The sequence below is a fragment of the Antechinus flavipes genome, chromosome 6, assembly GCF_016432865.1.
Source record: "Antechinus flavipes isolate AdamAnt ecotype Samford, QLD, Australia chromosome 6, AdamAnt_v2, whole genome shotgun sequence".
Taxonomy (NCBI): Eukaryota; Metazoa; Chordata; class Mammalia; order Dasyuromorphia; family Dasyuridae; genus Antechinus; species Antechinus flavipes.
The window spans coordinates 16,774,418-16,788,522 of record NC_067403.1 but is presented as its reverse complement, the minus strand read 5'-3'; the positions used below and the strand labels follow the sequence as shown (position 1 = coordinate 16,788,522).

Genomic DNA, 14,105 nt, shown 5'->3' with positions numbered 1-14,105 from the left:
GCTTTACTGATCATTTTTTAAAAGTTACTGATGTATTTTGTTTTTAGAAATATTTACATACTTGTAAATATTTCCTTCTCCACTTTGTGAAGTTTCTTGTAATAAAATAAAACAATCAAGTCTAACAATAATAACATCACCTTAAAGGGTATACAACATTCCACATTTAGCATACCAACCTCTTCAGTTTTTTTAAGATTAATAAATCTATTTTCTCTTCCTTCCATCCTCCACTTCACTGAAAAAAAAAAGGAAGGGGGAAGTGTTGTAAGTATTGCTTTAACTAAGCAAATTCCCTCATTTGCTGTGTACAATGTGTATCTCTCTCTTTTGTCACATACATACACAGAGACAGAGAGAGAGAGATTGTTTCTTCATGGAGCTTTTAAAATCATGAAGGGTGGGTGTATTTATTGATGGACCTTCCTTTCAGGAATATGAATTCAATGAAGGAAGCAATTTAAAACAGAAGCAGTTTTGTACAGTGAGAATTATTCTGGATACTGAGTTATGAGGTCTGCTTCTGTCCTTTCTCTTACCACAATTATTCCTGACTTCCAACATTCTCATTATGTTATCTCTGGTTCTATACTTCCCACACACTTGGTACTTAGCTAACCTTGGCAACTGCACACATCCCTTTCCTAAGTTGGAAGCAGCCCTGAAAGGTTGAACCCTTTCCTGGATTAGTTAGCTTCCCAATGAAATTCATTATTAAAGCCCCATCTCTAACCATAGACATAGCTCTAACCCATCATGGGCAGTGTTATTTATGTCATATTTTGCTTGTCCTTATTAAGGAAAGCCTATTTTTTAAATTCTCCCATCTCAGTGTCTCTCCTTATTTTGTTTTTATCCTATTCTCCTACAGTTAGCAATATTTTTAAAAAATAATTTTATATATGTTTTAACATTACCTTCCTTTCAGAATATACCCCTCCCCTTTCACCAAACAGAGTTACTCCTTATAACTAAAAAAAGAAGTGAAAAAAAGCATAGATAGTATTCCATATGATAGTATACCAAAATCCCTCACAAAGGAGTAGAATGTACTTTACACCTCTTCTTTAGAATCAGGCTTGGTCAATAAAACTATTTCAATTTCTGTTTTTGTTGCTACTATAAATTTTTGGTTCATTCTGACCTCCTTAGAAGTTATGAATATTTTAAATTACTTTCTTAGCCTAGTTCCAAATTGGTTTATAGAGCATTTGAAATAATGTCCTCAAAAGAACATTATTGTGTCAATCTTTTTTCAGTCTGAACTATACCCATATTTAATTATCTCCAGAGACTCGTAGAGTCTCCAGAGACCTTTGGATTTATTTTTCCTACTAATAGTGATTTGGAACAACTTTTCAATCTTTTGCTATCCTTTCAAGAACTTTTTGTTTAAATCCTTTGACCAGCAAGAAATGGCTTTTGCTGTACATATGTATGTATGCATGTGTGTATATACACATACATAATGCAATCAGACCCTTATTAGAAATTTTTGTTTTTCCCAGCTGTTTTGCTTATGTTTACTGCACTGTTTTCAGTTGTACAAAAGCTTTTCAATTCCATGTAACCTAATTTATGTTTTGTGATCACCTCCACGTTTACTTATAAATTCCTTTCCCTGGGAAAGATATCTTTATTTTTCCTCTTTTTTAAAAATGGTTTGTCCTTTAAAAATCAGGCTACTTAAGAAATTTGACATATGGTGTGTCTTTTGGCATATAGTATAAAATGCTGGTCTAAATGTAATTTTCATCAATATGCTTTCTAATTTTTCCAGCAATTCTTATCAAACAGGGCATTCTTCAAACCAAGCAATTTATATTTGTGGATTAATACAAGGTGGTTAAATGTTTCATTCCGAATCATTCTTCCTAATCTTCTGTTCCATTTACCTTTCTATTTTTTTTTAAACTAGAACTTGAAATCTGGAAGTGCTATTCCTATATCATTCTTACTTTTTAATCCTCATTTTCTTTAACTTGTCCAATAGGTTTTATTACTCTATTTCTTTAAAGAATGCTTCATAATTATAGCTAGAGGTTTGGAGAGTTCCCTAATAGAGTCACTTCCAGATATCATATGCCTTCTGCAGTTATCCTGAATGAGACCTCCCTCTCCCTTGGATTGTATCCCAAGTTGTGTTACTCTGTAGAAGCTGATGATTTTTATGAGTTCACCCAGGAAAGGAATACATCTTTACTGTTGATCTCTGAACCTGCTCAGAGTACATCTCAATATCCTATCTTTTCCCTTTCCTTCCATTTCCATTCCATAATTTTTTATACCTTACCACTGCCAATCCTGCCCAGATTGATCATTTCTGGAGGTCAGAGTATTTAATCCATGGGCTATTAATTCAGCTTTTCTAACTTCTCTTCTCTGAATGTAAGTGCCCCTAAAATCTTCAGCCTTTTAAGTCTTTCTGATCCTTTGAGTGTTTTTCTGTTATCCTTCATTTTGGTCATTCTTTTTAAATGTCTATGAACATGGAAAGATTATCTTTACAGGATAGATTATTTTGAGTTGCAGTGAGTTCCTTTGTCTTATGGAATAAACTAGTCCTCCAATTTCTCAAAACTTGCATGTAGTCCAGGTTTATGTGAATGTTACTCTTTCATATTTAAATGCCTTGTTCCTCGCAGCTTACAAAATTATATTACTGAGATTGCAAAGTATAAACTCTACATCCCTTAAGGATTTCAGAAAGAGGTTAATCTTTTTTTGCATGACACCAATATATGAATTTGATTGATCAAGTAAGTAGCTGTTGACTTCACTAAGAAGTGTGGTAGACTGTCTACATGGTTTTCTGATATTATTTGCTTCAGTTTGATACTTGTTTTTAAAAATTCATGACATTCTTCTAGAAAATCTATTGGGCTTAAATTATGCCGTCTGAAAGGTCATTTTGTTAGCTTTTACAGAATTCATGTGCTCTCAACATTTCTGCTTTTTTACATCTGCCAAATTTCCCTCTACTTTAGTATTATGATGTATCTTTCATGATCTCTTTCTAAATTTTTACCTCTTTGGAGGAATTATCTATTGTCTTCTCAGTTCTGTGTCCCTGTTTAAAAGTAGGTAGTTAAGGTTCTAATTTCTAATTAAATTCCATCCCTAATATCTTCTTTTAGTTATTTTCTAAATCATTCTAGAGTTTCTTGCAATCATTCCATGACCTTGGGGGGAGAGGCGGAAGGGTTGCTGCAAATTGTCATTTTCACCAATGAATGTCTGTTCATTTTTTCCTCAGGATAATACTCAATGTATTTTGGCTTCTCTTAGCAACATCCACCTCCCCCCCGGATTTCTGAATCTGTTATTTGAACTTGGACTTTTGCTCATTTCGGGGCTCGTCATCGGCTAACCCGATTCTCCTGAGGTTTTCCCTTCTTGGGAGGCTCTGACGCCTGCCCCCAATGAAAGGAGGTAGGGGGTGTCAGTGAAGGGCAGCTCTGGACCCAGCTGGCTCCCAGCTCTCTTACCCCGAGGTATAAAAGCTCTTCCTTATATTGGATTGGGCAGTCACTGCATTGTGGGGGGAGGGTTGAAACCAAGTCCCTAAGAGAGAAGAGAAAGAGGAAGGAGACAAGAGTGCACTGAGAGCTATGGTGGGCAGAGCTGCGCTGAATGAAGTGGCTACCCTAGGTTTTCACCTTGTGCAGTGTTTCTCTTTTGATACTGTGCACTCAAGTTTTAGTTATTCAATATCTGGCAAGTAATTCCTTTTCTTAAAAAGATCTAGATCTCAAAAACAACTATTGTACTACTTTGCCTATCAAATGAACTTTAATTGGCTTAGTTTACGACAAAAATGCTGTTTTTAAAAGAAACACAATTTCTAATTCTAAAATAAATAAAATTCTAAAAATAATTCAATCAAGTATTTTTCTAACTCTACAATCACAAGCTTCTATATCAAAAGAAATTTAACATTAGTTCCTTCAATGAATCACACCAGATGGTGGATGTATTTTCTGTTACTTATTTTCTGTTTGCATTTGTTTTATTACTTATTCATTTACTGTGATCAGTAAATCAATACACTCAATCTTCTCTCCTCCTATAGGAAAGTGCCAGAAGACATTTATTACAAAGCTTACCATGTCAAGTAAAACCAAGAATTAAGAAAAAGAGCTACCATTATTTCCAGTACATAGTGTCTGGTTTGGCCTCCCATTTATTCCCAGCACAAACAGAGCAGTCAGGAAGCCCTGGATTCAAATCCTGCCTCAGCAACCCTACACAAGTCACTTTACTCCTCAGCTGCCACCTCTTCTCTAATATGAGGGTTTTTTTTTTTTTTTAATGAACAAAAGAGAACAAAAGTAAGTTCAAATGGAAGCAAACTTAAGCAGGGCATTTCTGAAAGGACTGCGTAGAATTCATCACACCCTTTTTCAGGAGGTAGGGGAAGGAGAGGAAACGTCTCAATTGTCGATTGACTGCTCATACCCAATGTGAGAAACACAGCAGAGCTCTCAAAATGAGACTGCAGGGTCAGATACGCGTCATCCAAACAAGAGACCCAAGAAGCTGAGACTTCAGAAGTGCTTCGGAGCTGGTCTGGGGCCCTCTGAGGCAATGTCTGAGAATCTGAAACAGGGTCAGTGTTGGCTCCGGGGGAAACAGCAAAGGTGACCCATGATGGTTGCCATTTGTTTCACTTCCATCTTCTCTGCTGATTGCTCAGGACTCATGGACTTCCTGGGCCTTCAAAGCCAGGACATGACACAAAGGGCCCGAGGTGGCGCTCACCGGGCTTCCCTCCCCGTCCGTCCTCCTCACAGTTTCACAAACAAGAAAGCGCCTTCCTGGCTGTCCCTATTGGCCAAATGTTGAAATAAGCTGATCGCAGAATACGTTCTCACAGGGGGTGACTACTTGAATGAAGTGGGAGACGGTGCCAGACTTGGAGAGCCTTGGTCCCTGACCTTGGGAAACAAGCACTGGCCTTCCCTTTGGCACACAGATGGAGGCTGTGTCTACAATGAGGGCATCAGTTGTTTTCTGTACCAGTGGTTTGCCTTTAGATCATATCTACCAGAATTCTAGATCTAAACAAATGGGAACAATCATCACTTTAGATGTGAAACATCATTTAGCACCGCACGAGAGTTGTGAAAAGTGAAATGTCTAATAACAGACAAGAATCAAGCAAATGAAATAAAACAATCAAACTCTAAAGATCAATTAGAGGACTGATTTATAGAGTGGTTTAAGTCTCAGGAGGCTGACAGCCAGTTCCCAGATTTAGGCAAGAGGCCGAGCAAAAGGCCAGGTGTAAACCAATTTCATGAGTTGAGAAAGTTCTTCCCATTATAGGATTAAGAACACAAAGATGCCTAATGTTCTTGTCTAGTAGGGATCCTGAGATGATAGAAGTCACCATTTTGTTAAATTATAAACGTTCCAATAAGCTGCCATTGCTCAAAACTTTCAATTGCTCTTTCAAAGTTTCTTTAAGAAGCCACAGTGTTGGGACAGCTAATCCTGTGACCCTGGGCAAGTGACTTATAATCCCAATTGCCTCAGACAAAAAGAAAAAAAGCTGCAGTGTTTTCTCTTGAATGTTAGCAGAAATGGCAAATGCAAATTTATGTTTATATATGTATGTATACATGTATATGCATATTTACACATTAAATACATAAACACCTGGGTATTTAATGGAAAACCCTATCATCTGGAGAGAACTATCACTCCTCCAGTCTTTGCTCTTGGGCTATAAGAATAATAACTAGAAAGTGAATGACCACGAACTTACCCAAAGAAAAGCAGAACTTATTGAAAAACAACTTTACGTATTTGTATTGTGCGGGACAATACGTCATGGTGCTAGATACAGCTTCAAAAAAGCCCAAATACTTTAAAATGACAGCAAGATATTTCAATATCTATCAGTTAAGTTGATGGAGTAGAAGAGAAGTATAAAATAATGCTCAACAAAGGGGGAAAAGTATTATTACAAGATGGTCAGAAGTTATCAAAATAGATCAAAAGAATGGTGGGGTAATTCTAGGGCAAAGACAAAGGGACAGGGGAAAAAAGTCACAGTGCTGAAAAATGAAAATTTGACCAACTTCTTCAATCTAAAAATTGCATGTCCTTTTCCTCTCAAAGCCTCCCCATCACATCATCACATATCTGTGTCCATCAAAAGGTTATCATAAGCAACTCTCAGTATGACAGTTAACTCAGAACTCCAATTCCGGTGCTGCTTTACTCGCCATATTTCTGTAGTCGTGGGGCCGGCAGCACGTCTATTCAAGGATTTCTAAAAAGCACCCGATCTCAGGAAGAGTTTTGAGGATGCTTTTCTTGGTGAAAGAAAGGTAAGTTTCTACTGAGCAGAGGAAGGTTTTCTATGATCCACCCATGTGCACCTTTAACTGGGGCTCCACTTTCCACCTCCAAGTCTTTGCCCAGACTGCCCCCATGGCAGAAAGGCTATCTCTGCTTCTGAGTTTTTCCTTGCTTCCTTCAAAATTCGATTCAAATCTCACCTTCTGCAAGATACTGTTCTAGATTTTGTCCCACCTGCTACTACTTTCTCCTCTGATTACTTTCCATCTACTCTGTATGTCTCTTCTTGTGCCTCCCTCCACTACAAGTTAAGCTTGTAGAGGCAGAAACTGTTTTTTTCCCACTCATCACACTACCTAGTATATAATAAGCATTTCATAAATGCATGGTGGCTGTCTGACTTACAAGAAACATCTTACTATCATGTCACTACAGACTAAATATACAAGTACCATTCATTTTTGACACAATTTACCAATTCTTCCTATAATTTAACACACTCCTATTATTTTACTGAGACAAGGGAAGGGGAGGTACAAGTGTAGACACAGATATCTCAAACATAAGTGATTGTTTGCCAATACTGCTCAATTTCTGAAACCAGAGGACTCTGGTGAATTTTCTACAAAATATATTTCATCATCATTACCACAGCATCTCTTTTCTAAGTGTTTTAGATCTTTTTGATAATATTCCAAAGGGGAAAAAAAATACTAAAAGTAGAACGCTATGCCCATTAATATTTATGACATGACAACCCAACTTTATCCTTCTCTTTTGAAGTAATCATAGTTTAATTCATTAATTATTAATTAACTGATCAATTAATCAAAATTAATGAGTTCCTCATGAATGCATCAATATAGTTTTTATACAGGATGACTCAATGAAAAGATTAAGATAAATAAGGTGACTTTAGTATGGTGTTTGTAAAAAGAGAAACACCATACGAAAGTCACCTTATTTATGGTGTTTCTCTTTTTACATTGTTTCTGTTAAAAACAGTAAGCACTCACTTATCTGTTGCAAGGACATGCTGTGTAAATGTGAATGCTTATTGTTCTTCACAATAACCCTGTGAGGAGGGAAGTAAAAATATTATTTCCAATTGACAAATGAGGAAACTAACGCTCCAAAAAATCAAGTACTCTCCTAAGTTCAGCGAGTATTTGGTGGCATTTGAACTCTCATCTTCTGAACAGATGGTTTCCTATGATCAAGCAGTAACATTTACTAATCTGGTCACACTGAGGCCCCATCACATGACAACCCCGCCACATCTGGACCGTGCGCTGGAAGGTGGCCATTCTGCCTGGCCCGCGGTCTCCTGCCCGGCTCGGTGACTCGCCCTCAGAAAGGGCTCCTGAAGCTGGAGCTCCCGGAATGCTGCTTCTGAACCTGCTTATCTAACGGGGCGACCAGGGCACCTCGGGGGAGCCGCGACACCCCAACAGGAGAGCTGCTTGGCCAGCGCTGCGGCTCCTGGGTCGCTGGGAGGGGAGACCGGGTGGAGTTCCTCAGGCGTCCACTGCTTCCGAATGTGAGGAGGACCAGAGCTCGGGCTTTATGGCTTTGTCCTTCTGCAGAGCAAGGCAGAGTGCAAGCCTCAGGGCCGCGAGTTTATCAAGGCCAGCATCCAGGAAGTCTCCCCACTGCTGACCTCTGGCTGAGAGGAGCCAGCGGGGAAGCCCCGGCATGAGGCAGCTGCGCGGCACACAGGGCCAGGGTCAGGATCACCAGCATGGCGCTGCAGTCGGACGCTTCCTGGGTGACTCTGGGCAAGTCACTTAAGCTGCCTGCCTTAGTTTCCTCAGATGTGTTTTTTATGGGGATAAAATGAGAGAAGTGCAAAGCACTCTGCTTTATATAATTATGCCTACTATAATTACGATCCCAGAGGCCCAGGAAAATAAAGCAACTTAATAAAGCATAGCACTTTCATTTTCCCCTTGTAAAAGCAATGGCTTCCAACCCAAAGCTGGAGAATGGATTAGACACAGACATTAGTTTTTCTCTTCTTTTTCTTTCTTCTATAAAACTTTTCCTTTACTACAGTTTTTAGAAGAAAATTTATTATATTAAAATATTATATTAATGCTAAAAAATACCATACCAAAAACCTTACCCAATCTATGGCTCAATTATTTATTGACTTTTCACTTTCTCCCTAAATCAATCCTCTTACCAAGGGTAATAAAGTGACAAGAGGACTGGAGAGGGGGCACAGGGGAGTCTAATAAGGAGTTGAAGTTGTTTTAAAGAAGACCTTGGGTTCCAGTTCCACAAAGAACACAGTAGGCACGTGACCCAGCCACGTCACAAACTCTCCTGGACAACTCTACAAGACTCAAGTTGTAGAGCAGGTGATCTCTTACTTTGGTAGAAGAAAATTCCTCATTGAGAGGTTCTTAAGCCAATGAAATCACAGGCCCTCCCCCAAAACACTATGCAGTCTACTTTAGTGGTTCCTGGATTGAGGAAAACCTACAAATATATAAATATTTAAACAATTATGCCTAGCTACTCACCTTACCCGCCTACTGGCAACGTGATACAATGAAAAACAGGCTGGATTTAAAATGAGATCTTCACTGAAATCCCACTTGTATCACTGTGAAAAGCTGGGTATGTCATTTAACTTATACTGATTTAATAAAATGAGGGAACTGGACTAAATAGCAATATCTCTAAAGACCCTCCCAGTTCTAAATTTTGGTCTGTATTTGTACATATATATGTACAAATACAAACTGTATCTGATCATACATGGACATGCAGGATCTCTCAGCTTCTGTGTTAAAACAAGAAATGGAAATCCTTGTTACGGATCTAGGAAAATCCAAGATCCATTTTTAATATAAGTTAATGACAAACATGAAAATGTTTCAGTCTTTGTAGAAAAGACTCAATCTTACCTAATTCTTACAAAATTTCAACTTCTTTGCGCTCACAAAAAATAAAATGTGAAATGTCTAGTGTAGTTTTTATTACATATGACTTCCCAAATAGACTTTTAATTGCTCCTAATATTTTTTTTAAAATTGTGACAAAACTAAGAAATTATTTGGCTTAGTTTTTATTTTGTTTTGTATTTTTTATTATCCAAGCAAATTTTAAAATCTATCCAAGAAAAATGTATTCTAAGTCTTTCGAGTAAAGAATGGCTAAAGCATTTACCAGAACAGAATCAAAATTGATTTTTGCTACTTGTATAGGGACAAAGGAAGGAACAAGAGCACAGAAATGTTAGAAATCATTCACTAGGAATTAAAAGCCAAAGTATGAAAGTTAACCGTCAAAGGGGGAAAAAGAGGAGGCTTTAGGTTAATAAGTGTTAATTATTTGGATAAGATTATTATGCTGGATTCCTAAAATATCAGAATACTGCACAGTCCTTGAAAAGCTTTGTATATTAAACAGGAAGAAAAGAAGTAGAAGTAGGTAAGAAATACCTTTTAGAAAAAAGAAAAATATATATGTCACTTAAATTTTTTTTTCATCAAATATGAATTTGGAGAGCATGTTCATCAAAAAGGATATAGAAAGTTCACAGATCAATGGCCAACAATTATCAAGTGGATGAATTTTTTTAAAAAGGTGGCATTCTAGAACACTAGACATTTGAGATGGGTTCAGTAACAGTTCCAAAACATGTTAAATTACTGAAATATTAAAACAATTTTGTAACAAGGTAGTTTCACCAATACATTGTGATATAAGATGATACTGGGTTATTTTCTAAGATCAAACTGAAATGAATTACTTTCCTATCTGTCCCCAACATACAGTGCACTGTTCTTTATTACTAAAGAAATTTTGTACTCTGCATATCCTTATAAATATAGCATTTTTCTAGAGCAGCTTCATGTCTTACTACCTTTCACAAAGCTTTTAGCAACAAATATGAACTACCAAATTAGGGGTTTTCCATGGTTTCAAAAAGTCAAAATGGTTTTGATTGCATCACTCACGTAAAACTGAGGGAACATAAAAGCTTGAACATATTTGGTGGTTATGGATATCATGAACCTTGAGTTATGATTATTGTTAACCACAAACAGTAAGAGTAAGACTAAGTACCACAAACACAGAGATTATGATTAATAAGGCACACATTTCTGAATAAAAAATAAACATACTATAAAAAAAAATGAATCATCCATTTTCCTGAGTGAAAACTTTATAAACAAGCACAAACTATGGCCTCCAGGAGTAGTCACACTGAAGCAAAGAAATAAATCTGCACTATAAAGTCAAAAGTTAGTTACAGTGTGAAATGGGTATTGCTCTGAATTGTTTGATTAAAAAAAAAAGTATTGTCCATTATCTATATAAAAAATTAGATAAAACTAAATAGTTGAAAAACTCCTATAACTGGTTTTAATTTAGTCCTTGAATTTCAACAGCATGACATACAAGTTAAACATTTAACACAAAATGCTAAATACTATAGACTCAAAACTATATCTATAACCCACATAATAAAGCACCTCAGACTACTCAATAATTATTGCTAACAAAGCTGGGCTTTACTCTGTCAGTTCCCTAAGAACAATGGGTCACTGGGATGTTTCCAAGTCATACCTTTTAATCCACGCCATGGTACTTCAAGAACATGTTAAGGTGAGCCACGGCTCGGCACACTTCGATGCACCTCAAAACACCTCAGCCAGTGTATCATTCTCCTTTCCCCTGGAGATCATAATGGCTCCGAAGAACTATAATGCTTCCATTTCAATGTCAGTCTCATACAAAATTTCAATAACTTTAAAAAAACAAAAACAAACAAAAAAATGACTTTAAGTGTTAGTATGTTAAAACACTAGAGAACTGTGTTAAACAAACTGCCATGACCAAGAAAAATAAATAAGCTGCTGCTAATGTGAGACACTGTCATTTTAAACAAATATTATTAGGTACACGGGAGTCAACTTTTGCGATAGTGATCTGAGGGATGGAACTATGAGAAATTCTAGGCTGTGATTTAGGGTGGTCGCCCGCCCTGGCAGGCTGCTGAATCTCCTCAGTTTTCCCATCAACAGCAGAAGACAGATCACTCTGGCCTAAGTGGTCGGACTCTGCATGGCACTCTTGCAGGCTGGCATTCTCTCTCAGACATGAAAATCATGTTGAATTGTTTAAATTTGTATACTTTCTAATAAATTGAAAAAGTTTCCAGTGGGAAGGTCTCCTTACAACTCTCTATACAAATGCTAACTCAGAGATAGCAAAATCTATATATGGGTTTCCTCAAATTTGCAATCTCCTGATTTTTCATTATGTGTACCGTTAGAATATTTTTTTTCCTCATTAAAAACCATGCTTCAATGTGGGGAGGGATACACATTAACAAAAAAATTTCAATTATAATTCCTATAGAGATAACTTGGAATTTGGTCTACAGGGAGGGAGACAAAAATGAGCTAACAGCTACTCGAATATTTACATACACTATTTATCATAAAGGAAATAATGATATTTTAGGATCAGCTCTGATTAAACAAGTTAAGTTTGATAAAACTGAACTTTAAAGAAGAATTTTAATGATCAGAAGGAAAAAAAAAGACTTAGGTAAATCATAAGAAATAGAGTACTAAGTTATTTCTGCTTATAAATGATAAGGAATATGGCAAAATCAAAGGATGAAAAATTTACTTTACAGATGTTAGATAACATTGAGACTGATACTAAATCACTAAAAGGTCAATCCAAAACAAAATGTTAACAACAAATTTAAATATTACACAAGGCTGCCATCATCAGGTACTATAACCTAACTGGTATGCTGAAATTTAAAAAAAAATGAATTTTTACAAAATAAAATTTAGTTTAAAAAAGAGGCACTGCTTTATAAATTGTTGCCGAAATCACTTTTTATACCCAAATTACAAAAAAACTACTAACTTGTTTATTTTTAAAAATGGAAATGTTCCCATAAAAACAATTCTAATGCCAAGAAAACTTTTTAGAATTAAATATTTAAAGAAGATCTAAAGTATTCTATATTCTTTTAGCAGTCATTTGTTAAATACTTATTGCAAAATACAGACAGGATACTGAGGAAGATATAAAGATAATTAAACTTCCTCCCATCCTTCACCATGAAGTATTAGAAAGCATACACACACGCAAAAGTATGCATTAATATAAAATAAATATATAAAACAATATTACTAAATAAAATATAACCTTGAGCATAAAATATCATGCAAAAGCCAAGGAAAAAAAATTCATTTCCAATTTTTGAAAAGGGCCAGGGAGGTGGGTGGAGTAATGTTTAAAAAAGAGGCTATAGAGCTTGAGCTGCACCTTGAAGGATTAGTAGGGTTTCATAAAGCAGTTATACTTTTTTTTTTTTAATAAGCAACAGAGGAATATTTCTCAAAGACACTTTCATGAGCTGTTACTAGATTCATTCATGTATATCTCAGCTTAAGTAATAATGTTTCAAGAAGACATGGCCAAAGAGATGCAGAGAATATAATAGGTATACTGAATTTTTTTTAATGTATGAAAAATGCAAAGAGAAAATAGTTGAGAAATTCCATGTTTCCTGTACACTTCCAGGGAAATTTAAGATTTTATTGATAGCCATCCATTCATTACATTCCTAATTTTATTAACTATACACTGTAAAACTGAGCCACTAAGCAGTATTCATTTGCACATTTATAGATTTATTAAGTTACTGATATGGACCTCTTATTATGACATATAGTCTTCCTTAATCTAGTTTTTTGGGTTTTTTTTTCCCATTTAAAATCGAAGGAAATGCAATCTCAGTTTGTTATCATTCAGTCATTTTTTAGTTGTGTCCAACCCTTTACAACTCCATTTGGGATTTTCTTGGCAGATTTACTGGAGTGGTTTGCCATTTCCTAAACTGAGGCAAACAGGGTTAGGTGGCAGCCCAGGGTCACACAGCTAGCATGTGTAGGAGGCTGCATATGAACTCAGGAAGGTGAGTCTTCCTGACTCTAGGCCCAGCAACTCAATCTACTGGGCTACCTAGCTTCCCCATTGGAGGCTAGAAAAAGTAAAGATATAATTTTAAGTTCACAATCTCTTGAAATCTGTCCATGGATGGTGGTTTGTGGATCCCAGGTTAAGAATCCTTGGCTATAAACCAATTCCACAGTTGGTATAAAACAAAACAAACAAAAACCCCACAAACACAAAAAAACACTTTCAAAGAAAGTCTACTATAAAATACCATATTATATTTAATTATACAATCTAAATAGAACATTCTTCTATAAGCCCCAAGACTGAAAACAGTAAATGGGTAATTGGGTAAAGCGGCTTTTTGAAAGTATAAAAAAACTATAAAATATCACCCTCCTATGTGGTGACTTAATTAAAATCTCACAGTCTCAAATGGTGAAAATAATTAATGACCATTTTTATAGCTTTTCCTCAAATTATTTTTAAAGTTAAGAGAATTAATGTCTAAATACTATAATTTAGATAGTAGTGGCCACAAAAACTCTCAATGCTCAACCAAATGTCCACATTACAGTAACAAATAATGAATGCCTGGCATAAAAAGATTATTTCTAAGGTAATTTTACAGCTCTGAAGCCTATGAATTAAAAAGTCTATAACTCAAAATGTTGCCTCTTTGGAATGAGTATTTCCCTTTTAAGTGAAGTATAGAGATATTACTTCCTACAGGAGTCTTTTTCTGATTCTTCAGGCTCCAGTACTTCCTTCTTTCCTTTCCCCCTTATCTATGTTTTGCCTTTATTTGTGAACGTTTTCCAATAGAGGGTAAACTCCAAGAGGGCAGGGGATAG

General features: G+C 36.1%; 1 protein-coding gene across 2 annotated transcripts in view; it reads right to left on the bottom strand.

Annotated features, from left to right (window-relative positions):
• The window catches only part of RBPJ (recombination signal binding protein for immunoglobulin kappa J region), a 100,663-nt gene that overhangs the window by 56,607 nt on the left and 29,951 nt on the right, over positions 1-14,105 (bottom strand). Inside the window, exon 2 of one of the 2 annotated variants that reach the window (XM_051967264.1) lies at positions 10,894-11,074. The exons of the other annotated variant lie outside the window; for it this stretch is intronic. Within the exon in view, the coding sequence (XP_051823224.1) occupies positions 10,894-10,910 (17 nt within the window). The 5' untranslated portion in view covers positions 10,911-11,074. The remainder of the gene's footprint in view (positions 1-10,893; positions 11,075-14,105) is intronic. 2 annotated transcript variants of the gene reach the window in all.